Raw genomic sequence first — 25,755 nt, 5'->3', positions numbered from 1 at the left:
CCTCAAATTTCTAATTTATGAGACTGTGTGCGTGTGTGTGTGTGCGCGCGCGCGCGCGCGTGCTGCTGGGGACTAAGCCCATCCTTTTGCATGTGAGGCAAGAATTCAAACATGTGAACTGTGTCCCCAGCCTGAGACATGGTTTTTAAAAAAATATTTTAGTATATAATTTCTAACTTTTCTGTTGCTATTTTTCTATTTTTTTTTATTTTTTACATTGATAGTTTATTAAATACATTTCAGGTGGTTTTCTGGCATTAGTTAGATAATTAACAACATCAATTTTTGAAATCTCAATTACTAGTATTATATTGTTTGTTTGCTTGAGTTTATTATACTTTTTATTGTGTGAGCTATTATTTTCATTGGGATTTTTCTATTTAAAATCTGTTCAACTAGATCATTATAGTCATTTTGGAAAATATTTGGAAGTTACAAAGTAAACAAAAAAGGTGATGTGCAATGATATATAAATTTAATTCCATATAACTGGAAAGCCGAGACAGTGGAATGCCAGTTTAAAATAATTTTCAGCATCTTTTTGATAAACTGTCTTTAAAAAAGTATATAGATATAGAAATATAGAAATAGATATAGAAATATAGAAGTGCCTGTGGATCTAGTTTGGTGATAGAATACCCCTGTGTTCTCTTATGAAATAATCCCCCCAAAGATAAAATATAAATAAACAAATAAGAGATTCATTTCCTGAAATATTTGAGTCACAGGTGGAGTCTGAATATGTTGAAGTGAAGGGCTATGATTTGACATTGTTGTAGTAATATTAGTCAGTTTGCATTTTGTCCTCATCTGTGGTGATATAATTTCTTAAGATAATTTTCAAAGTTCTCAAGGCTTTTGTCATAATGTTGTAGTAAATTCTATATATTTCTTGAGTAATAATATCCTTGAATCATACTGTTCTGTGGCTATTCCCCCTCACTTTGATAAAGTTTTATATAATTGCAGAGTTATTCACCATAGTAAGTGAAATAACTTCCTATTATTTTTTAGGTATGTCTTCTAATCAAAACCAAGAATTTTCAGGAGAGCAAGAAATACAATATTTTTTGCAAAACTTGAAAAAGCAAAGGTATGGAAAGCAGGACAGTTAATACTTGGTTTTAAACAAGAAATTGAAATTGAAAGAGAGGGAAGTTCATAAAATTTGTCTTAATGAATGGAAAAAAACATGAAAATTATTTATGCAGAAAATTACAAGTTCATCAGGTTATATTATTAAAAACATCTCAGAAGACTTACTGCTCTACTAGTGCCATTCAGTTTTCTTTGGTTAAAACTTTAAATTACATTATTGTAATTGTAAAATTTTTACTACTCAGTATTTTTTGTAAAACCACTTGCAATACACAATATTTTAAATTGCAAAAACATGTATCAAATTACATTTACACAATGTTTACAGGGCATTATGAAGCTGTATCTTAAAAATACCTTTAGAAAAATAAAGACAACCAGTTTGCTCAGCTTTAGAAATAAGATTAGAATAGAAATAGGCATTTTAATTAAAAAAACTCAAAAAGTTATAAAATGCTTATAGTCAGTTATGTTTTAAAAACTTTAAATAATCTCTACATAAGCGCAGGATAGAGAAAAGTGTACAGATCATTATTTTAAAGTTGCAACATTCTAATCTGTCTATTTTATAAAGTAATAAAAAGATTTTCTACACAATATAGACTGATTGTCTAATTTAAACACATGCATAGTATTTCTACTTAAAAGAAATACATGCTGATTAAGGAAATGCTGAAACAAGTCTTACTAAGACATTTCTGTTGAAAAGAACAATTCAGTAATTAAATGTGCTTACAGGGAAAGTTTGGTAGGTATTGTATTTAAATGCAATAATAATTAAGCAAAAGAGAAGAAGAAGATAAACAGTTAAATCTTTCTAAAACACATCAAATAAGCATACAGCTCATCTATCATGTATGACAATCGAAACACAGGAAAGTCTCAGGAACTTCTAGCACAGTCTCCCAGAAAACCCACAGCCCAAATGGCTTGCAGGAATGCATCACACCCCAAAAGCAGACATGAGGGTCTTGTGAGAATTGTGGAAGACTTCTGACACTTTTCTGGGCTCATGCTAAGAGGTAGAAAACATGCCTGGGACAGAAGTACTAGGGCCGGTGTGGGGCAAATGAAGAACAATGAAGGGCATAAGCTAATAATTGTAAAACTCTTTGAGAAAAGTAAAGCAGCCACAGTGGTGAGGTAAGACCACCTTTGAATGAGAAATGGCTTACTATGAAACTTCTCCTCTGTAAGAAAAAAAAAGATCTATAATTTCTTTGTCATTTCATGATTCTGTCTATCATTGCAGAAGCCCACTTTTGTAGACCCTTCTCCATGAAACTTGATTTGAGTCAAAGGTGCTTGTAAATAATTATTTATAATTTTAATTCAACTTGAAGAAGTCTTTGTGTAGTTACCAATGTATTCATGGCTCATAAGTTAGCATAATAACTCCATGTCATGGGACATCAAGCATCCCACCTGAGTAATTTCTTTTTTAGAAGGTTATGAGCCATCTGAAAAAAATATATATCTGAAATAATTAGTAAAGTAATATAAGACCAGGCAAGAACTTATGTTAAAAGAGGTAAAACATCTTATAGATTCCCTAGACCACATAAGTTCTGAAAAATAATTTCTAGATAATTTTTCCGGTTCTTTATTTAAGGAAGAGTGCATCAAAGTAGGAATAAGATTTCAAAAGGAAGAGTATTTCTTGAGACAGGTTGATTCGCATTCTGACATGTCTCACCATCTCTGTGATGCTATGTGGCTCCAATGGATGATACCATTTTCAGTGCCATGCTGAATTTAGACAAAACTAGGTAGTATATAACATGTACTGGATAGTCTTAAACCAGCTGGATTTCAACTGTGAGTTCTCAGATACCAGATTTTTTTCCCTAAAGGCTTCCATGCTTTTTTTAAAAAATTTCATGCAGTTTATAGATATCTTTCAGCAGCTTCATCTGACATGCACTGCTTCATCTTTCATATTAACAGGGATTTTGACAAGACTCCAAGTGAATATCCCAAAAGATCTTTGGATTTTGTGGTTTTGGGAGGAATGGAAAAAACTTTCCAAGTGTGAGAAACAGAGACTTCCTGGATCCTATATGTGTCCCTAGTGAACTAAATCCTGTTGCCATTAGATTTTTCTGAGGCCCTAGCACTACTCATCTGTGCATCTCAAGGAATATGTTTTCAACAAATCAAAAGTATTCTCTAATTTATTTCAGTAAGCTAGTTACATAGAAAGAATTTTAAAAACACCCTCAGTAATAGATATTTTTGTTGGAAAGTTGAGCAGCTCAGCTCACATGGAGTTTGCTCTTTGGCTTAATGAAGAATGCTCTGGCACATCAGGGCCATGATTATGTCCCAGTGCCTTCAGGATTTCCAGCAAATTAAAACTAGACAGTAGTGTGTTGGAGGCAAGGTGGAACTCTAGGGATGTGGAGCATTGGCTAACCTAGAGAGAGACAACAACACAAATGACAGTACAATTTGAGGACCTGTGTGTGCTTTTAAATATATTTGCACAGCATTTTGTAATTATACCCTTCCTCTAGAAAATGAAAAATTTCCTATGGAGTCTATTTCATGCTTTTAGTCACTGGAATAATTAAAAATGCACCATTGAGTAAATATCCACAAATATTTCTTTAGACAGGATAGAAGAAGAAGAAGGAGAAGAAGAAGAAAAAAAATTTCTTAGTTTTATTAGTTTGTCTGACTGTTACTTTACAAAAATGATGAAATGAACAGTTTCTCCTTGTGGCAATGCATGAAATTATAATGAATGTGAGAGTATTTGTACTTACCTAATATTGCTTAATTTTAAAAGTAGATGTAGATACTCAGAAAGACCTATGTTTATGATAAATCTTTTAGGACCTATAGACAGTCTCTACCCTAGGTAATTAGCAATATAATAGATTTGGTGTAAAACAATGCAAATTCTGTGAAAGTAATTAAAATTTTCTTTTTTTTTAAATCCTAGAAATCACCCATATCATGGTTTAAAAGAGCTTTACAATGAGAAAAGTGTAAATTTGTTTAATTCATACCCAAAATTTATTTATTCAAGCTTTTATAATCAAGAGACAAATTACAGATATAAGGTATGTGAAAGCATTTTTAATAAAACTAGAAGAATTCCTAAACTCCAGAAAATTAATATTGATGGGAAGCTTTACAAGTTAAAAAAATATGTAAAATCATTTAAAAATTCCTCAATTCTTTATCAGAGCAGTGATAAATCCTCCATAAGTAAAGAATGTGAAAAATATTTTACTCAAATTCTATTTGTTACTAAAAACAATAGGTTTTACAAAGGAGATAAACCTTACAAATTGAAGAAATGTGAAAATGTCTTTAAGTGTTGGTCAAACCTCTTTAAACACTACAGTAATCATACTGGAGAGAAAATCTGGAAATGTAAAAGAAGTGTCAATTCTTTTAATCAAAAATCACACCTTACTGAACACCAGAAACTTCATACAGGAGAAAAGCTATACAAATGTGAAGAATGTGGCAAAGCTTTTTATCAAAGTTCACATCTTACTGGACACCAGAGACTTTATACTGGAGAAAAGCCAAACAAATGTAAAGAATGTGGCAGGGCTTTTAATCGAAAATCACACCTTACTGAACACCAACGACTTCATATTGGAAAAAATCCAGACAGATGTAAAGAATGTGGCAAAGCTTTTAATCAAAAATCTTGCCTTACTCAACACCAGAAAATTCATACTGGAGAAAATCCATACAAATATAAAGAATGTGGCAACACTTTTAATCAAAAATCAAAACTTACTCAACACCAGAGACTTCATACTGGAGAAATGCCATACAAATGTAAAGAATGTGGCAAAGCTTTTAATCAAAAATCACACCTTACTGGACACCAGAGACTTTATACTGGAATAAAGCCATACTAATGTAAAGAATGTGGCAAAGCTTTTAATCGAAAATCACACCTTACTGGACACCAGAGACTTTATACTGGAGAAAAGTCATACAAATGCAAAGAATGTGGCAAAGCTTTTAATACAAAATCACACCTTATTCGACACCAGAAAATTCATACTGGAGAAAAGCCATACAAATGTAAATCATGTGAAAAAGCTTTTAATCGAAAATCACACCTGACTGAACACCAGAGACTTCATACTGCAGAAAAGCCATACAAATGTAAAGAATGTGGCAAAGCTTTTAATAAAAAATCACACCTTACTGAACATCAGAGACTTCATACTGGAGAAAAGCCATACAAATGTAAAGAATGTGGCAACACTTTTAATCAAAAATCAAAACTTACTCAACACCAGAGACTTCATACTGGAGAAATGCCATACAAATGTGAAGAATGTGGCAAAGTTTTTAACCAAAAATCACAACTTACTAGACACCAGAAAATTCATCCTGGAGAAAAGCCATACAAATATAAAGCATGTGAAAAAGCTTTTAATCGAAAATCACACCTGACTGAACACCAGAGACTTCATACTGGAGAAAAGCCATACAAATGTAAAGAATGTGGCAAAGCTTTTTTAAAAAAATCACACCTTACTGAACATCAGCGACTTCATACTGGAGAAAAGCCATACAAATGTAAAGAATGTGACAACACTTTTAATCAAAAATCAAAACTTACTCAACACCAGAGACTTCATACTGGAGAAATGCCATACAAATGTGAAGAATGTGGCAAAGCTTTTAATCAAAAATCACAACTTATTCCACACCAGAGAGTTCATACTGGAGAAAAGCCATATAAATGTAAAGCATGTGAAAAAGCTTTTAATCGAAAATCACACCTGACAGAACACCAGAGACTTCATACTGGAGAAAAGCCATACAAATGTAAAGAATGTGGCAAAGCTTTTAAGAAAAAATCATGCCTTACTCAACACCAGAGACTTCATACTGGAGAAAAGCCATACAAATGTAAAGAATGTGGCAACACTTTTAATCAAAAATCAAAACTTACTCAACACCAGCGTCTTCATACTGGAGAAATGCCATACAAATGCAATGAATGTGGCAAAGCTTTTAATACAAAATCATCCCTTACTCAACACCAGAGACTTCATACAGGAGAAAAGCCATAAAAATGTAAAGAATGTGGCAACACTGTTAATCAAAAATCAAAACTTACTCAACACCAGAGACTTCATACTGGAGAAATGCCATACAAATGTGAAAAATGTGGCAAAGCCTTTAATCAAAAATCACAACTTACTAGACACCAGAAAATTCATCCTGGAGAAAAGCCATATAAATGTAAAGCATGTGAAAAAGCTTTTAATAGAAAATCACACCTGACTGAACACCAGAGACATCATACTGGAGAAAAGCCATACAAATGCAATGAATGTGGCAAAGCTTTTAATACAAAATCATGCCTTACTCAACACCAGAGATTTCATACAGGAGAAAAGCCATACAAATGTAAAGAATGTGGCAAAGCTTTTAATCGAAAGTCACAACTTATTCCACAGCAGAGAGTTCATACTGGAGAAATGGCATACAAATGTGAAGAAAAGTGGCAACGTTTTTAATAAAAAAATCATGCCTTAATCAACACCAGAGTATTCATACTGGAGAAAATCCATAGAAATATAAAGAATGTGGCAAAGCTTTTAATCAAAAAAATCACACCTTACTCGACACCGGAGGCTTCATAGTGGAGAAATGGCATACAAATGTAAAGAATGTGGCAAAGCTTTGAATCGAAAATCATGCCTTACTCAATACCAGAGAATTGATACTAGGGAGAAACCATACAAATATCTATAATGTAGCAAAGCTTCTAATTGAAGGTCACTCCTTAGTCAACACCAGAGACTTCTTATGGGAGAAAAGCCATACAAATTTGGAGAATGTGGCAAAGCCTAATCAAATATAACGTATTTGACACAAGAGAATTAATACTAGGAAAAGTCCATACAAGTTTAAAGAATGTGGCAAAGCTCTTTATCAAAGATCACACATTTCTCAACACCAGAAAATTCATGCTGGGGAGAAACTATACAAATGCAAAGAATGTGGCAAAGCTATTCTATTAGGAAAAGTATTGTTGTTCACCAAATATTTATACTGGATAAGAGCCATGTAAGTGTTAAGAATGTGGCATATTTTAAGTATGCTTCAAGTGTTAACAAGAAACAGATCATTCATACTTGCAACAATTCTCACAAATGCATAGACTTAAAAGTCATTTCTTGTAAGATCAAACCTCATTGGTCACCAGAAACTTCATACTGGGAAGAACAATTACAATTGCCCAGAAATAGCTCTGCAGCACTGACTCCATAAAATTTCAACCCTTGCCCAAATGGCCATTACTCATTAGCCCATGGAAGTGGGCAGGAAGCATGATTGGATGCTTCACCTTCTTTCCTTCTGTGGACCTCTCCAGGTTCAATTGTCCTTTCCTCAGTTTCTCTGTATTGATTGAATTCAAATCATCTTTTTTTTTTTCAAAAGCTATATCTGGACTTACAGGCCTATTTGTACCAAACCAACACATTAATAAAATTATCTTATGCCTGAAGTCTATGGTCACATCAATATATTCCCCATAATCTCAGCTGGACAGCATGGTCCTATGTCGATGTCTTATTTATTTAATTTTGTTTTGGTTGTATACCGAGGATTGAATTCAGGGGCATTCAACCCCTAAGCCACATCCCAGCCCTATTTTGTATTTATTTAGAGACACAATTTCACTGAGTTGCTTAGGGTATCACTTTTACTACTAAGACTGGATTTAAACTTGTGATTATCCTGCTTCAGGCTCATGCACTGCTTGGATACAAGGCATGCATCCCTGCACCCAGAAATCAATGTCTTTTGCTTTGTAGTTAGTTAAAAAATTTTACTCAGGATTTCATGTCCATAAAAAGATGGTTTTGTCACACTTCAGGCATCAGTTTCTGGCTTTTGAAATGTCCTGCATGAAACATCTTAGCTTTCTACATCAAATGCAGAGATCACAAATTTGAAACCAGGTGGCTGAGAAACAAAGATATTGAACAGTAAAATGCAACATATGTTGTGGTTAAATCCACACATGTAGTGGGTATGAACGCTCACACTAAATAGACATCAAGAGGCCTGTCCATGACCCCTGATGATCCTGAGCCTCCTTCATGACTTTGAGCTCCTGAGCCTCCAGAGAGTCTGCAAAAATGAGAAAGAAGCACACTACATTTTCCCACCCCTAGACATACTATAGCTTTTACTAGACAGACCAGGGAAAGCACTGTGTGTCTTTGTAGCAAAGTGTGGCTCTGCTTGCATATATATGACATCTGTTTTAGAGAACACTGAGACAGTACCTGATGAAACATAGTTGCCCTTTTTTCTCTTAATAGAAAACCACAGCCCTGCAAATTTTTTAAATCAATAATTTTGTTACAGTTGAAAAAAAATAATAATGGTTAAAAAATGGTGTCAATGAAAAGCATTTGAACTAGTGAGTCCACCCTTTCAGTAGTACTTACAAGGATACAGCTCTGTCACTCAGAAAAAGGTCTGTCCCAATCCACAGAGTGAAAGCTCAGAAAGTTACATCTTTCCCTGGACCCATCCTTGGCTCTTCAAATTGCTTCTTCCAAGTAAATGATGTTTTTAACAGTTAATAAAGTATGAGAAAATCTCTTCCACTGCAGTACTTCAGGTCCTCTCAGGATTCTGGAAGGCTGGGCACACTTTTCATTTAAGCAGCAGGGGAGTTTAAGGAAGGAGAATCACAGTATCAAAACCAGCCTCAGCAATTTCACATGAATCTAAGCAACTTAGGAAGATCCTAACCCTAAATAAAAAGATTTTGGCATGTGGCTTAGTGGTAGAGAGCACTTTGGTTTGATTCCAAGTACAAAAAAAAAAAAAAGGAAAAAGACAAAGAGGCTCAGGTTTTGTGGTCATCAGACTCAGTTTTTGCTGTACATAAGTCTGAACAATTGCATTATTTAAAAACTTTTTTTTTAAAAAAAATGTACTAACTATAGTTACTTAGTGATCACCATAGTACTATAAAGCAGAGATACCTCCACTAACTTTTACTGTCATAGAAATACCTCCATGATAATCCCAAATATTAATATGGTACCTCAGTGATTGAGTGTCCCTGGTACCCCCTCCCAAAAAAAAAACCCAAAAATTTCAAGTGGAACTACAGCATGATCCCTCTCCATAGCCACTGTCCACTGCTGTAAGAGCAAAAAGACTGACAAAACCCAGTGTTGCTGAGAATATGGAGTAGCTGGAAATCTGCATTGCCAGTTGGTGGGTAACGAATGCAACAGCATTGGAAAACTGTCCAACAACATCTGCAAAAGCTAAATCTTGAGCCAGGTGTGGTGGTGCATACTGGTAATCCCAGCAACTCAGGAAGCTGAGGCAGGAGGATCTCAAGTTCAAAGCCAGCCCCAGCAACTTAGTGGGACCCTAAGCAACAAAGTGAGACCCTGTCTCTGAATAAAATATAAAAAAATGTGGGGATGTGGCTCAGTGGTTAAGCACCTGTGCGTTCAATCCCTGGTACATAATAATAATAATAATCCTAAATCTTGAATTTTTTGAAGGGACTAACGTGGAATATTTTTTTAGACATCTTTTATAACCACCCAAATCATTTCTCGGCTCTCAAATTCAATATACTTTAAAAAGAAAGAAAAACAACCCCACCTTCAAATCAGTAATGCTGTAGGACCAAGTAAACAGTATAATGTGTTTTATAATGTGTTTATAGCAATGACACATGGTGATGCCACCTCAGCTTGGAAACAACATATCCATCCAGGGGCTAGAGGGCCAGCTCAGTGACAGAGCACCTGCTTTGACCTGCTTTGCATGTTCAATGCCCTGGGGTCCATCCCCAGCAAAAACATACAATGAAAAATAGTTATAGGTTTTGCTTTTATTTTTGTTTTTTGGTTGTTGGTTTTTTTTTTTTTTTTGATTCTGGGGATTGAATCCAGGGATGCTTAACAATTGAGCCACATCCCCAACTTTTTTTATGTTTTATTTTGAGACAGGATCTCAATAAGTTGCTCAGGGCCTCACCAAATTGCTGAGGCTGGCTTTGAACTCACAGTTCTCCTGCTTTGCCTTCCAAGTTGCTGGGATGACAGGTGTGGTGTGTGCCAGCACACCTGGCCTATAAAAGGTCTTTATGAACTCATCCCTGGTGTAAAATGTAATTGCTGTGTGTACGTAATTTATTTGTTTTATTTAGTGACGCCTGGTTTAGCTTCACTGTAATAATTAGGACCACTTTGGTTGCAAGTGGTGGAACCCAATTAGAACAACACTAGCAAAAAAAGGAGGGTTATCAGTCAGAAGTCATTCGGGGATAGGGAGGAAGATGACTTCAGGAAGGAGTGGGTGCAGACACCCCTGGAAGGCCCTCTCTCCCTGGCTCCTGCCTCTCTCCAGTGTGGCCTCACTCTTTGTGCTAATCATGGTCTTTCCTCTGTCTATGTCATCTCAGGTTATAATTCTGTCCACTGGGCTGACACTCACAGTGCCTTCCAAGGCAAAGAGGCTGATTAGCCCAGTGTGGGTCCAGACCCCACCCTTGAATCACTCCATTATTGCCTGGGAGTGAGGCATGACAGAGGCATTGTGAAAGGCCAGCTCTGGCCAGGTGTCCGGCTTCATACCAGTTGATCAGGGCTTGGGGGCAGATTTTCAAAATACCTTCTCCAGAATTACCAGGAAGACGAGATGAGCACAAGGAGAAGCAATGCCAAGAAGTGGGGAGCACCATATGATAGAGCAACGGGAGGCCCTGCTGCAGGGAACGGGGACTATGACCATTGAATATCAGGTGGCCTGACTGTGTTTTCCTGTATGGCCAGTTCTCCAGGGTAGCCTCTTGGAAGGCTGCAGCTGGTAGAAAATCAGCCACAGGCCCTGATCACGAGACCCTTTGAGAAGTACCCAGGAGAACATGGGATGCTTCAAACATGTGCCCCACATCTGTCAGCTATGATATGCACCTGAACTTACAGACTAAGAAACTCAGAGAACCCAGAATACAAAAAGACAGGAGCTCATTGAAAAATACAGTCCATGCTGTGTTCCCTAAACCAGAACCTAAGGGGTGCTAGAGGAAGCTGAGTAACAAAGCATGGATGACAGAAGTGCACCCCCATCCTGCAGAGTCCTGGAGGAGCACCACACGCCCCAGACATGGAATGTGTTCTCTGAAGACAGTCAACTTGGGAGACCACGAAATGCAGCTCTGTACTGTCCAAGACAAAATATGGAGGCAAAAATGTGTATGTAAGCCAGGCACAGTGGTGCATGTCTATAATCCCAGCAGCTTGGGAGGTCGAGGCAGAGGATCATAAGTTCAAAGCCAGCCTCACCAACTTAGTGAGGCCCTAAGCAACTCAGCAAGACCCTGTCTCAAAATAAAATATTTTAAAGAAAGTACTCCTGAGTTCAATCCTCAATGCCAAAAAAAGAAAAAAGTATAAGACACAATTTCTGAATACATCAAATCCCAAAGAGTGGAGATCATGCTGTTCCCTAGAGAGAAATTTGAAATGTCTTTATTAGGGTCACTATAGCTGCATATATCTAATAAAATCCCACAAGCTCCAAAACTTGGCAGACATACGTTTAAAGAATGAATTGTATACATGTGACTGAGACTCAGACCACAACAGTAAAACTCTGCCTTCCTATCATGAGTTTTATCTTCCAACGGTTAAAGCAGTTTATAGAACTTATTCTTCCCATATGTTTACCAGTACAGAAGATGTGTGGTACTGATCTCCCAGCCTGCCACCTGCACTCAAGGTCATGTACGCTCACAGTAGACCCCCCTCCCCCACCCCCCGACAAACAATGGCAGTCTTCCCGATCACATCTTGGTTTATACACAGGTTGAAAGAAAATATTGCTTCATCCAGTGTTTCTTAACCCATTTCCTCCCCAATTTCAGCTGTCTTCTTTCAATTCCCCAAAATGTGCATTAATATTTATTATAGTAACATTGTGATTCCTAAAAATTTGACTCCTGAGTGTCATTAAAGAAGTAGCATACATAGAGCAAAGGGACCCTGCTACACTTGCTGCTGGGGGTGGTATAAATTAGTATAGTCATTATGAGAGGCCGTAGGAGGGTCCTCAGAACATTGAAGAGAGAATTACCATATGATTCAGCCATCCCATTACTCTGTATATATCCACAGGAAACAAAATCAGTTTGCTGAAAAAGACTCACACTCCTCTGTTTAGAGCAAAACTTTTCATACTCTTCAAGATGTGGAAGCAATTGAATCACTGGATGAATGGATAAAAAACTGAATGAAACACTATCCAGTCTTAGAGAAGAAGGAAGTCCTGACCTTTGCATCAGTGTAGATGAACTCGGAGGACAGTATGCTAAATTGAATAAGCCTGAAACAGAATGGTTAATACTGCAACAATCTCAATTATAAGTGGGATCCAAAAAAGTTGAACTCTGTCGGGTGTGGTGGCACACACCTTTAATCCCAGTGACTCAGGAGGCTGAGGCAGGAGAATTACAAGCTCCAGGCCAGCCTCAGCAATTTAGGGAAGAACTAAGCAACTTAGTGAGATTCTGTCTCAAAATAAAAAAGACAAAAAGAGCTGGGGGATATGGCTCAGTGGCTAAGCACCCCTGGGTTCAATCCCTGGTACCAAAAAAATTAAAAAATTAAAAAGTTGAACTTGTGTCACTAGAGGGTAGAGGCATGGGGTGGAGATAGGGAAGAAGGGTTGGGTGGGGAATGGGAAGATGTTGGTTAAAAGATTCAAAATTTCAGTTACACAGGAGGAATCAGTTCAAGAGATCAATTTTATAGCATATGACTACAGTTAAAACAGCATATCTTATCCTTGAAAATTGCTAAGAGAGTAGGTTGCACATGTTAATTAATTTACTTTAGCCATTCTACAATATATTCACATATAAAAACATGTTAAACCCATAAACAGATAGTTTTATCAATAAAAAAGTAATCTGGATCTACTTCCAATTGACCGAGCCAATCTGTGTGTCAATATTACAGGGAAATAATTTAAAAACAAAGAACTAAATAAATTGCCTGTTACCATCAAAAGAGCCATTTATCAAACTAAATTCTACTGGAAGATTTTGGATACTACGCAAAAAGAGCCTAGGATTCTCCAGGACCTCAGAGTTTTTATCATCAAAGACACATTTCTCTGGTTGAATGGAGGCAGGGTCCCAAAGATGGTGGACAGAGAGAGCCAGGAGCATGGCTGGGTGGGGTCTCAGCCACCTGTACTCAAGAATGCACAGAAGACAGTCTGGATGAATTAATGTGCATTTACCTGCTTTCATGTCACCTTAAAACAGAGACCTGGAACCCAATGTGAATTCTCCCTGCTTCCCTGCAATGCTGGTCATACCCTGGTAATGCAGAAGGTGAAAATCAGGAAGGAAGATTTAGCTACAATTTTTAAATCAATGAGGACATGTGGTCAAAATTGGCCAGTGTGTCTCCTGTTCATACTGCCCCTGGTTCTCCTAGAGTCTGGAGAACTTTGAGAAACAAAGAGAAAAAATACAGAAAGAAAAATCTATAATAGTTATCAAGGAGGGGAGTTCACGTCTAACTTTAAAAATCATAGTTGGTGCAAGTGCTCTGCACCATGCAAGGAGGGATGAAGGTAGAAGAATCCCAAGGAAAGATGGGAGAAATAGAAATTAGAGTTTCCTCCCATGAAAAGCTACCACTTGTACAAGTATATAAGTGAGATAAGAGATTACAAACAGCCTGGGTGAATTGGACCAGTCGACAGGTGTATTCAGCCCGGTGTTTTGAAACTCAGGAGAATTCCATATTAATGGGACTCTGACTTTTTGTGAGGATGTGCAACACCAGGGGTGTCACTGCAACACCTGTGTGAGTCACACAGTAGCTGGCGCTCTTTAGTTAGCCACAGTCCTCCCCCACCCACATCCCTCTTGCATTCCTCTTCATCAGCAGAATTGTTTGGACCCTACAGGAATTGATCACTTCTGGCCATGACACCTACAATGTGAAATTCAAGTACAATTTTGTTAATTCAACAAAAGGCTACTTATTACATGGCCACCATTAATTCTTTGTAGATGGAGGAACAGCACTCAAAGATTTCATAAATGATCCCAAGGATGACTGCTGAATGGATTCATCCATCTTCTGGCAGTTGGACAGGGAAACCTAATCGTTAGTGGCCAATTGAGTGCCAATCACCGGCCCTGTGCCCACTTGGGTGAGCCCTCACCATGGCGAGGAGGAGTGGACTCTAAGATGAGGCACCAACTGTATACACAGCTGCTCAGCTCGGGGCACAGAGAGGGGAACCATGGGTCCTGTCTAGACATCAGCCTTCAATATGGGGGTGGGCTTGTAGCTCAGTGGTGGAGAGCTTGCCTTGCATGTGGGAGACACTGGGTTTGATCCTCAGCACTGCATAAAAATAAATAAAGGTATTGTGTTCATCTACAATTAAATTAAATTTAAAAAAACACATCAGGGTGGGATGGAGGACCCCATGAATCATTCATATCACAAGCAGATTGGTGCTCAGCGAGCCTCCATGGGAATGAATAGCCTCGTGTGCATTTCCTGCCCAAATGTCACTGTCTTTTCACTGGTTCCTGGGATGAGCTTATGAATAGCTGCATTCTCTGATCCCTTTGCTTTAAAGGATGTAGTTTTAGAATCCAGGCTCCAGGTTCTACTTTCTGACATGGCTACTTAAAAACGGTATATCATATGATTTCAAGTGACACATCACTAAAAATCATACCCCTACTGCAGAGGAATATGGATGGGAAGAGAACAAGGGTTTTTCATGTATCTGGACCATGCAAGCCAAAGTGAGGTGGGCCAGGTGTTCTCATGTGGAAAGGGGAGGGGAGTAACATGAACATATTGCAAACTTTGCCTACAGAGAAACCTCAGAGAGATTGTGGGCTCAGTTCCGGAGCACTGCAGCAAAGCAAACAGGGCAGTAAAGTGAGTCTCATAAATTTTTTTTTGTTGTTTTCTGGTACACTCCAAAGTTCGGTTCACACTGTACTCGACTGTTAGTTGTTAATAGACAGCTAGAAAAAACTATGTGCATACTTTAATTTAAAGCATTTTATAGGGTTAGGGTGTGTCTCAGTGGTAGGACATTTGCATAGAATATGCAAGGCCCTGGGTTTGATCCCCAGCATCACAAACTAAACAAAACCAAAAGCAAGAAAACTTAAAAAGCCCTTCATGCTAAAAAATTGTGATGGTCATCTAAGTTGCCAATAACCTGGTTTGATGCAGGGTTACGACAAACTTCCTTCTCCTTTTTAAATTTTGTATTGGGGACAGAACCCAGAGGTGCTCAACCACTGAGCCACATCCCTAGGCACCCCTGCCCTTTAAAAAAAACTGGGGACAGGGTCTTGCTAAGTTGCTGAGGCTTGCCTCAAACTTGTGATCCTCCTGCCTCAGCCTTCCAAGTAGCTGTGCAGCACAGGTACGCACCCCCACACCTGGCTCCAGGGATGCTATAAACTTTCAACACACAGATGATGCAATATCTGGACCCACAATCCTGAGAGGCACAGTTGAAGTAGATATGCCTGTAATGAAGAATCATCTGCTTTGGAAACCCTTTTGTTCAACAGAAATATAATTCAAGACCTGCTTGTAGTTTAAAAATTTCTAGTAAACATGAGTTGGAGGTATTACTCAGTGGTAGAACTTTTGCCTCACATGCATGAGACACTGGTTTGATCCCCAGCACTGCAACATAAATAAATAAATTAATAAAATAAAGTTTTCTAGCAGCCACCTTCAAGACAAAAATAAAAAGGATAAAATCAGTGGCGCGAGGTGGGTGCACCTGTAATCCCAGAGACTCTGGATGCTGGACAGGAGGATTTCGAGTTTATAGCCAGCCTTAGCAATGGCGAGAACCTAAGCAACTCAGTGAGACCCTGTCTCTAAATAAAATACAAAATAGGACGGAGAATATGGCTTAGTGGTCGAGTGCTCCTCAGTTCAATCCTCAGGACCAAAAAATAAAAAGGGTAAAATTAATTAGAATGCTATATTTTATCTAACAATATATCAAAAACAAACATTTAAGTAGGTAGATGATAAAAATACTACTGAGATATCAGCCAGGCATGGTGGTACACACCTGTAATCCCAGCTACTTTGGAGGCTGAGGCAGGAGAATCTCAGGTTTGAGGCCAGCCTGGGCAATTTAGAGAGACTCTGTCTCAACAAAATTTTTTTAATAAACAAATTATATGTTTTGTTATATTTTTGGATAAAGTCTTCAAAGTTCAAGGAATTGCTTTCACTGAGAGCCTAGACAAATCAAGGGTGCAATGGTTACGTGAAGAAGTAACTTGGGGAGATGAGTGTACTCAAAGTTGCATAATGTTGGGCAAATTGCTTCTCTGGTCCCCTATTTCTTTTTTTAATTTTTTATTTTTTTATTATTAGTTAGTTGTTCAAAACATTACAAAGCTCTTGACATATCATATTTCATACACTTGATTCAAGTGGATTACGAACTCCCATTTTTACCCCATATATAGATTGCAGAATCACATCGGTCACACATCCACGTTTTTACATACTGCCATACTAGTGTCTGTTGAGGGTAGGGGAGGGGGGATAGTAGAAGATAGGAAGGGCAGCAGAATACAACAGACACTAGTATGGTCCCCTATTTCCTTATCATAAAATGTGAACATTAAGTTTTCCCCAACACAGGTGTGCCTGCTCAGTTCCTCCTAGGTCAGAGGATAACAGATAGGCAGGACACAATGATCTTTGCTACATGGGCATGGATATCTGCCAGTACAAACAAATAGCAAGATTATATTCACAATATAATTAGAAGTTGGATCTCAGTTCCGGGTCACATGGACGGTTAAAGGTTGACTCAAAACCACATTCACCTTGGGGTGACATGGTGGCATTCAAGGCCTGGTCAGCTCCCATCTCAGGCTTCCAGCACCCTGTCAGGCCTCGACCTGCACAGGCAGAAGTCCAGTGCCATCTCCGAGGATCTGGAAAGACGACAATTTCTTCAACCTTATCACACTGAGATGTGTGTGGCCCATGCTCATTTACAATGATCCCCGTGCCAAAATGACAAGACACGTGCAAAAGTGTCACGTGAGCTTGTTTGGATTGCAGTTACTCAATTTCATTCAGACCATTTAGGAAATATTTTTGGTATAGTTATTCAAATAGTTCGATTGAGGCAAAATCTTAGCTAATAAAAGTTAGCTAGAATGAAATTTTTACAGAATGTTCAATATCTTTTGTTTCCAAAGGGAAATTTGTCTTGATAAGAAAGCCCAAGTACAGAATAATGTGCAGTTTAAGAATATCATGAGGGGCCGGCTGTGGAGGCACATGCCGCTGAGGCAGGAGGATCGCAAGTTCAAAGCCAGCCTCAGCAACTTAGGGAGGAACCAAGAAACTTAGTGAGACCTTGTTTCTAAATAAAATATAAAAAAGAACTGGGGGGGGCTGGGGATGTGGCTCAAGCGGTAGCGCGCTCGCCTAGCATGCGTGCGGCCCGGGTTCGATCCTCAGCAGCACCACATACCAGCAAAGATGTTGTGTCCGCCGAGAACTAAGAAAATATAAATAAATGTTAAAATTCTCTCTCTCTCTCTCTCTCTCTCTCTCTCTCTCTCTCTCTGTCCCCCCCTCTCTCTCTCAAAAAAAAAAAAAAAAAAAAAAAGAACTGGGGGTGTGGTTCTGTGGTTGAGCACAACTGGGTTCAATCCCTGGTACAAAAAAGAAAAAGACTATCACAAGAGGTCAAGGTATGGAGGGACATAACTGGAGTCACATCCTACACTCTTGGGAGGCTGAGGCAGGAGGATTGCTTGAGTCCAGGCAATTGAGACCAGCCTGGGTAATATGGTAAGACCCTGTCTCCAATAAATAAATTAATAATAACTGATCAATCAGTCAACATGATTGGGGACAGCACAGAGAGGGGAAGGGCATGCCTTTGGAGCCAGCATCTTGCTCTTCCATCTTGTTTTTCCCCCCACTTTTTCTTTTTTGTGACTTTGTGTTCTTACCTTCAAAATGGGAACGATATTTACTTTCCTGAGTTACAGAAAGGATTTAAGTTCTTAGCACTGTTAGTTTCCTTTTTTTCCTATATTGGTTAGAAAGAATGGAGTGAAACAGTTAAAAACAAAACCAACAGGCAAGGGCTTTTATAATGTTGTTATTTGATTTTGCTTTTGGGTGACCTCATTTTTAAATAACACTTAACTAATTATCCTGCCGATTAGGAAAGTACCACCATGAGGAGGTCTCCACCTGAACCTTCCAAGTTCTTGACCATGTCATAAAAAAGAACTTAAGCAGGGGTTAGGAATGAGGGTCAGAGCAACGGGTTTGTTACAAAGGGAAAGTGTTCCACAGTCGAGAACAGGAATGTGGTCATAGAGAAAGTGAGTTGGGCCTACACTTTCTTCTATGAGGTGCAGGGTCTCTGGTCTAATTCCTAGGTCCTTGATCCATTTTGAGTTGAATTTTATGCAGGGTGAGAGAGAGGGGTCTAATTTTATTTTGCTGCATATGGATTTCCAGTTCTCCCAGCACCATTTGTTAAAGAGGCTATCTTTTCTCCAATGAATGTTTTCAGTGCCTTTGTCTAGTATGAGATAACTGTATTTATGTGGGCCTGTCTCCGTGTCATTTATTCTGTGCCATCGGGCTACATGTCTGTTTTGGTGACAATACCATGCTATTTTTTGTTAGTACAGTTCTGTAGTATAGTTTAAGGTCTGGTATTGTGATGCCTCCTGCTTCACTCTTCTCAATAAGGATTATTTTGCCTGTTCTGAGCCTCTTATTTTTCCAAATGAATTTCATGACTGCTTTTTCTATTTTTATGAAAAACGTCATTGGAATTTTAATAGAAGTTGCATTCGATTGTAGAGTTAGTATGCTTTCGGTAGTATGGCAGTTTTGAAGAATGGAACCATGACATCTGGTAATTGGATGTAACTGGAGAATATCGCGTAAGTCAAATAAACCAGTCCCCCAAAACCATGGCCAAATGTTCTCTCTTACATGTGGATGCTAACCCACAACAAGGGAGGGTGGGGAGGGGGAGAACAGAAGTTCATTGGATTAGACAAAGAGAAGTGAAGGGAAGGGAGGGGAGGAGAATAGGAGGGACAGGAGGATTAATCAGACATCACTTTCCTCGCCTCATCTTAGAATACATGACCAGGCTAACTCTGCATTACATACAAACAGGAGAAAAGAATCCTAATTAGAATGAGTTTTACTCCATGTATGTATGATATGCCAACATACATTCTACATACATACATTTATATGTAAAAAACACAAATAAATAAAAATTATTTTAAATTTTTTTTTTTATAAAGAAATCGAGCTGCCCCGTCTTGGCCCAGGTTTTCATATTTATAGAGGAGGAGAAGCCAGGAAGGTGAACTAGAGGTGCAAACCGGCAGGGTAGGCACGTGTACCCTTGTTTTCCAAGCACCTGCAGGAAGCCCTTGAACTTTTTAACCCTGCTACTCCCTACATCCTCGGTCTCATTAGCATCATAAAGCTCCACCCAGGGCTTCCTCTCTTACTGTTAAAATGGACTAGGGTCACTTCTCAGTCACTAACTTCTTTAAGGAGGATGCTCTCTAAAGGAGTGGTGTCTTCTGACCCCTCAGTAGTCTGGCGGGTCTGTGGCTTCTTCATCAGCCAATCAGCAAGCTGCAGGGAAGGACCAAGGCAGGCTGCTCACCAGCTGTGCAACATTTCAACTTCTCTGGGCTTTCTTTATTGGAGTTCAGTGTTCTCTCTGTATCCCTAAATTCCTATCTCCAAGAATTCTCCATTTGTTGCAGAATATCAAATAAAATACTGAAAAATGCATTTTGAAAATTACCAGTAATTCTACCACCCAGAGACACATAATAGCCATATTTTTTGTGTTTGCTTTAAGCACACCTATATGCAAATAATTTTCCTTCTTTTAACAAAATTGAGATAACATTATTACCTAAATAACATTATATGCCATTCTTTGCCAATATAACCTTAATTTTAAGAGATTTTAAAAATTTTTTAGAATTTCTTTTATTTTAAAAATAAGTGTTCAAAAACATTTTCTCTCTCTCTCTCTCTCTCTCTCTCTCTCTCTCTCTCTCTCTCTTTGTGGTGCTGGGGACTGAACCCAGGGCCTTGTGCATGTGAGGCAAGCACTCAACCAACTGAGCTATATCCCCAGCCCCTCAAAAATAATTTCATGGTTGTAAAATATTTCACTGTATTGATGTTATGTTTTATGTAGTCCTCCTTTTGGACAATTAGACTAGCTCAAATTTTCCCAGTATAGAACTTCCACATACTATTCTTGCACACAAATGTTGGTACACATCTGTTGATGTCTTTAGGATAAATTCCTGAGAGTGGAATGAGCAAGTCTAAGTGTATCTAAGTGGGCGTGATACGCATTCCAGAATCACCTTTCTGGAGGAGTCAGAGGTTGTGGACCCTGTCATGAACGAGTAATTCTTGTATCATCCAGTCTCAGAACCAAATGACCAACTGCATTTCAAAAGAAGTGGATTGGGAATGGACGGATGGTTGGCACATAGGGGGATTCTATTTATTTTCCTGTGAAACTCTAGGTGTGATCTTCCACGTTTTGTATTTGGGATGCAGGGCTGTAGAAAATTGGGAGTGGGCCAGATCTTTTCCCCCCAAGAAGGGAACAGAACCAAGGCTGGGAAACTCATCAGCCCTGGGAGGGGCATCAAATGGGAATAAGCTCTAAGAAAGAGGAAGTCCCACCTCAAATGGCAAGAGGCTGGGTCTGACCACAGTCCTAAGAGGGAAACCTGCCCTAGACTGGACTTCCGGCTTCCATTGGGGGAGGGTGGTTTCTGGCTGCCTGCCAATTAGAATCAACCAGAAGCCAAGCCCCATGGGAGAAGCAGGAAACCCAGGGGCAAGGGGGAGGAGTCTGGAGAGGAGCAGGGGTTGGGAGAAGTTTCCAGAGGGAGGGGCTGGGTCTAGACCAGCTAGACACCAGGCTGTAGATGAGAGCCCTACGTGCTAGAGGCTAACTGCAAGCTTTCTAGAAAGGCAAGTGTACTTGGGCTGCCATGTGCCATCTTGATTTGTTTTGTTTTCTTACCAGGGATCAAACCCCGGGGCACTTAACCACTGAGCCACATCCAGCCCTTTTTTATATTTAATGAGAGACAAGGTCTCACTGAGTTGCTTAGGGCCTCATTAAGTTGTTGAGGCTGGCTTTGAACTTGAGATCCTCCTGCCTCAGCTTCCCAGCCACATACTACCTCTAAAGCAATTCCTGGGACTGCAGGGGAAGTCAGGACCTTGCGGGGTGCACCTAGGAGACAGTGCCACACCCCAAGTTCCACCTGATTCACAACTGCGACTGCCAGTGGCAGACTCTGGGTTGTGTGGAGAGTGGATATTGGAATTCAGAATTTGGAGAAGATAGTATGGGAGTAGAGAAAAAACTCACTTACTGTCTATTTATTTAAACCTGGTGTGTAAGAATACCAGCAGCCCTGGGGATTTAAAGTAACTAAACAATTGCCATGATTCTAGTTGCTTTAGGAAAAATAGCAAGATCCCTAAAAATAAACAGTGAAAATAATTCTCTAAATCTCACCATACCTGATCCTGGTCCTGGCGGACATCTCAAGGCCTAACCCTCCCAGGAATAAACAGAAAGTGCTCTTCAAAAAAGGCCACAGGAGTAACCAGTCCTGTTGGGTTCATAAAATTCCAACTCCTGGCTCTATGTTTGGTTAACTCAAAGGTTGTTGTTGATATGATGGATCTTAACTTCAACATGGGGTTTAAACTTACACCTCCCAACGAACGAGAAAAACACATCACTGGGTCGGTAAGCAAAAACATACAGAGAGGGTTTCAAAGAGCGGTCTTGGGCCAGTGTATCTTAAATTTTCATCTGTGATAATAGTAGAGGGTACTGAATAAATGAACAAAGGAGCCAACCAGGATAGGGTGGACATTACTACTAATAATGTAACAGGGAAGACGGAGAGAGACAGAGAGGAGACAGGTGCCAGCAGTACAGATGCATGCAATGAAGTTTGATAGCTTCACATAAAAGTGAACAAATGAACCAAATAAAAACTGAGCATTCTGGGCACAATGGGGCACACCTGTAATCCCAGCGACTCAGGAGACTGGGAGGATTGTCTATTTGAGGCAAACCTGGGCAATCTAGCAAGAGACCTTCTCTCAAAATACAATAATTATTTTTAAAAGGAGGATGGGGCGAGGTGTGATGGTTCACGCTTGTAATTCCAGTGGCTTGGGAAGGCTGAGGCAGGAAGATCACAAGTTCAAAGCCAGCCTCAGCAACCTAGCAAGGCCCTAAGCAACTCAGCAAGATCCTGACTATAAATAAAATATTAACAAAAAAGAACTGGGGATTGGCTTAGAGGTGGAGCACTTGCTTTGCCTAGGTGAGGCTCTGGGTTCCATCTCTAGGACTGCAAACACCAAAAACAAGAGGAGGAAAACACACCGACAGCAAAATATCCATTGGTTCCTGAGAACAAGCCACTGTGGAAAGCTAGGTTCCCAGCAACTGAGACCACCTGAATCACCAATCTGAGGTTTTATCTATGCAGAATGGAAAATTTTCAAAATACTTTATAGTTTGCTTTTTCTCTTTTCTTAAAAAAATGCAATGAACATACTGGAGTCTTTTCTCCATGACTCAGGGCAATCATTTAGGATCCAAAATTCTATCTCATTTCCACAAAAATTTATTGAGCCTCCCTACTCTGTGCAAGATGCTGCATGTTGACCTTCAACCAAGTATCATTTACTTTAGAACCAGGTCTTGAAGATGTTGGGATAAGTGGGAAAGGAGCCAGTCATAAACAATCACATGCTAAAAGATTTCACACGATACTTATGCTTTCATAAATACTCATTTTGGCTACTATGTTCAGATGTCAAAGGCACAGGTGTAGTGTCATAGATACCTGGCAATTGAAGTGTTCCCCAATTACCAGTTTCCCTGAAATAGTAGAAGGGGAAAGGAACAAACATTAGTTGAGCACCTACTATGTGGGATATGCTTGACATTCAGTATTTCACCTAATACTTATAATAATCATATAAAGTAGGTATTGATAACTCCATGATGTGGATGAGAAAAACCAAAGCTCGTATAACTAATCAGGATGACAACACATCTGAGCCCCCAGGGCTTATGTCCCTTCATGTCTATGCTATTCACTAAGTACACTACAGAGGGTCCTAGTGGGCCCCACACCTAACATAAAAACACATTGTATAAGGTGTAATCTATGGGGTGCTGGATAAATTAAGAGGGCAGTCTCAGCTTCAAGGAGGAAGTTGGCTTTTGGGGGGTGACTTGAGGGGTACTGAGGAAGTGTCTCTGGCTCTTCTAACCTTCCTACCTGAGAATTCATACTTAGAATATTGCTTTAATTTTTTTTTTTGCTTATGTTTATTTCTGGTTTATGTTTGTCAGAATTGCGATTAGCAGCTGTTAGCCATGGGAAGATTGCAGGTGCTTGAATTTCCAATGTTTCTCTGGCTTCTCTTCCCCCAGTTTCTATAGCAGAGAAGAGAAGAAGAGGATGAAGGCCGTGGGGGACTGAGCAAAGACAGGTGAACCCTGAGGAGCCTGGCCAGAGACCAGGCTGGTCCTTGGGATGTGAGGAAGCCCAGTACTCTCTCGGCTTGGCTCCACCTGTCCCCTGGTCTCCAAGGCCCTTCTGAATAGGTGATCAAGAGTCCCCTGTGTGCTGGAGGCCATGGTGCACACCTGTAATCCCAGTGGCTCCGGAGGCTGAGGCAGGAGGATGATGAGTTCAAAGCCAGCCTCAGCAACTTAGTGAGGCCCTAAGCAACTCAGCAAGACCCTGTCTCAAAATGATAACATAAAAAGGGCCTGAGGATGTGAACCCAGGGTTAAGTGCCCCTGGTTCAATCCCCAGTACCAAAAATAAATAAAAGTCCTCTGAGCATGGTGAATTCAGAGCTGGTGGTCTCCACGGACAGGATGGGGGCAGACCCTTCCTTGATGACAACTTGGGATGAGGAGGACCTCAGCCAGCTGCTGCAGTGCCCGCAGGGCAAAGCAGCTGAGCAATGGGTTTCCTGCAATAGAGTCTTCCTCTCGCTCTTAAAACCATCTGGACCTCTTCTCCCTCCCTGCCTCCCGGGACAGGCCAATTTGACAAGGCTGTCAGGAGCCTCTGATGACTGGGTTTCCTCGCTTTGCCTTTGGTGAAGGGGTGGGCTCAACAGAGTGTGTTTCAGAGGCCTTTCCCTGGCCCAGGGCTCAGGAGGGAGGAAACTCTAAGAGGCAGACCCCTTCCTGAAACGGGTTTTCCCACAGGTGGTAACTGCCACAGCTCCCCCTCCGGCTGCCCCCTGGGCCCTTTCCATCCACATAGGTGCAATATTTTCTTAAACAAATCAGAACACTTGGTCATGTGCGGCATGGGCCAGAGGTCTCTCTGCTTAGCCCCTCTCTCATCCCCCCCCCATGATGTTCCCAGTTCCTGTTACTGCAAGAAAAAGAGGACAGTTTCTTTCTTTAATTAGTCTGGGGTCATCCAGGCTCAAGAGACAGTCTGGGTGTGCCCTGAGAGGCTAAGGAATGGCCTTGGAGACACACCCCGGGGACAGGGCAGGGTGCCTTGGGTCAGAGGGTCAGGACAACGTGTCCTGTTCCTCCTACTTAAGATGGCCAAGTTCCTTCCACTGGGCATCTCATCTTGTGATCAGAGGATCGTGAAGCTGTCTAGTGGCTCCCGCTAGCCCTCTCTGCCACAGGGCTTCTCAGACCGTAGTTTAAAAAGCATGAGGTCTGCCCAAGGGCCAGCCTGGTAAGGCTCCTTGGAAGGAGGCCAGGTGGAGGGACAGACTGTGAAAGGGTTGAGATAGGGCAGCTTCAACCACAGAAATGCGATCTGGAAGTGGGAATGCTGAGGTGTCGTAGGCTGGCCTGTCCCCAGTCCTCTGTCCTGGCCTCTTGTCTCACCTAGCCTTTCCTCTGCACGTGTCTGTCTGCATTTCTTGTTTTTTTACCTTCTCCTTTTTAGATATACACGACGGTAGAATGTGTTTTGGCATATTATACATACGTGAAGTATGACTTCTTCTAATTAGGTTCCTATTCTTGTGGTTGTATGTGATGCAGAGTTACCCTGGTCGTGTATTCAAATGCAGAGATAGGAAAGTGAGGTCTGATTTATTCTACTGTCCTTTCTATTCTCATCTCCCTCCCTTCCCTTCATTACAAAAGATGAATAAGTAAAGAAAATGTGCTATATACGCACAATGGGATATTAGTCAGCTGTAAAGAATGGAATTACGGCATTTACCGGTAAATGGATGGAGCTGGAGACTATCATGCTAAGTGAAGTAAGCCAGTCCCAAGAAACCAAAGGTCAAATGTACTCTCTGATAAGTGGATGCCGACTCACAACAAGGGGGGTTGAGGTGGGGAAGATAATAAGTCTGCATTTTTTCTTTTAAGGACACCAGTCATCTTGGATTAACGTCCACCTCATTTTAACTCAATCACCTTTTCAAAGGCTCAGTTTGCAAACATGGCCCCATTGTGAGCTACTGGGCCTTGGGGTTTCCA

The 25,755-nt window shown here is 40.0% G+C and overlaps 1 protein-coding gene and 1 pseudogene across 2 annotated transcripts in view; one reads left to right on the top strand and one right to left on the bottom strand.

Annotated features, from left to right (window-relative positions):
- LOC106145554 (MYND-type zinc finger-containing chromatin reader ZMYND8-like) overlaps positions 1-25,755 on the bottom strand; it is a 108,290-nt pseudogene that overhangs the window by 17,860 nt on the left and 64,675 nt on the right. The window contains exon 16 of the transcript XR_013434173.1: positions 13,390-17,116. The product of XR_013434173.1 is annotated as an MYND-type zinc finger-containing chromatin reader ZMYND8-like (transcript). The remainder of the gene's footprint in view (positions 1-13,389; positions 17,117-25,755) is intronic.
- On the top strand, positions 4,313-6,225 carry LOC144374948 (uncharacterized). Its single transcript, XM_078037676.1, is given in 1 exon segment — positions 4,313-6,225. A coding segment is annotated over 1 exon segment (1,269 nt). The 5' UTR covers positions 4,313-4,889; the 3' UTR covers positions 6,159-6,225.

The sequence above is a fragment of the Ictidomys tridecemlineatus genome, unplaced genomic scaffold (assembly GCF_052094955.1).
Source record: "Ictidomys tridecemlineatus isolate mIctTri1 unplaced genomic scaffold, mIctTri1.hap1 Scaffold_97, whole genome shotgun sequence".
NCBI classification, from domain to species: Eukaryota; Metazoa; Chordata; class Mammalia; order Rodentia; family Sciuridae; genus Ictidomys; species Ictidomys tridecemlineatus.
Note: the sequence above shows the minus strand (reverse complement) of the source record. Positions and strands in the feature narration are given on the sequence as shown.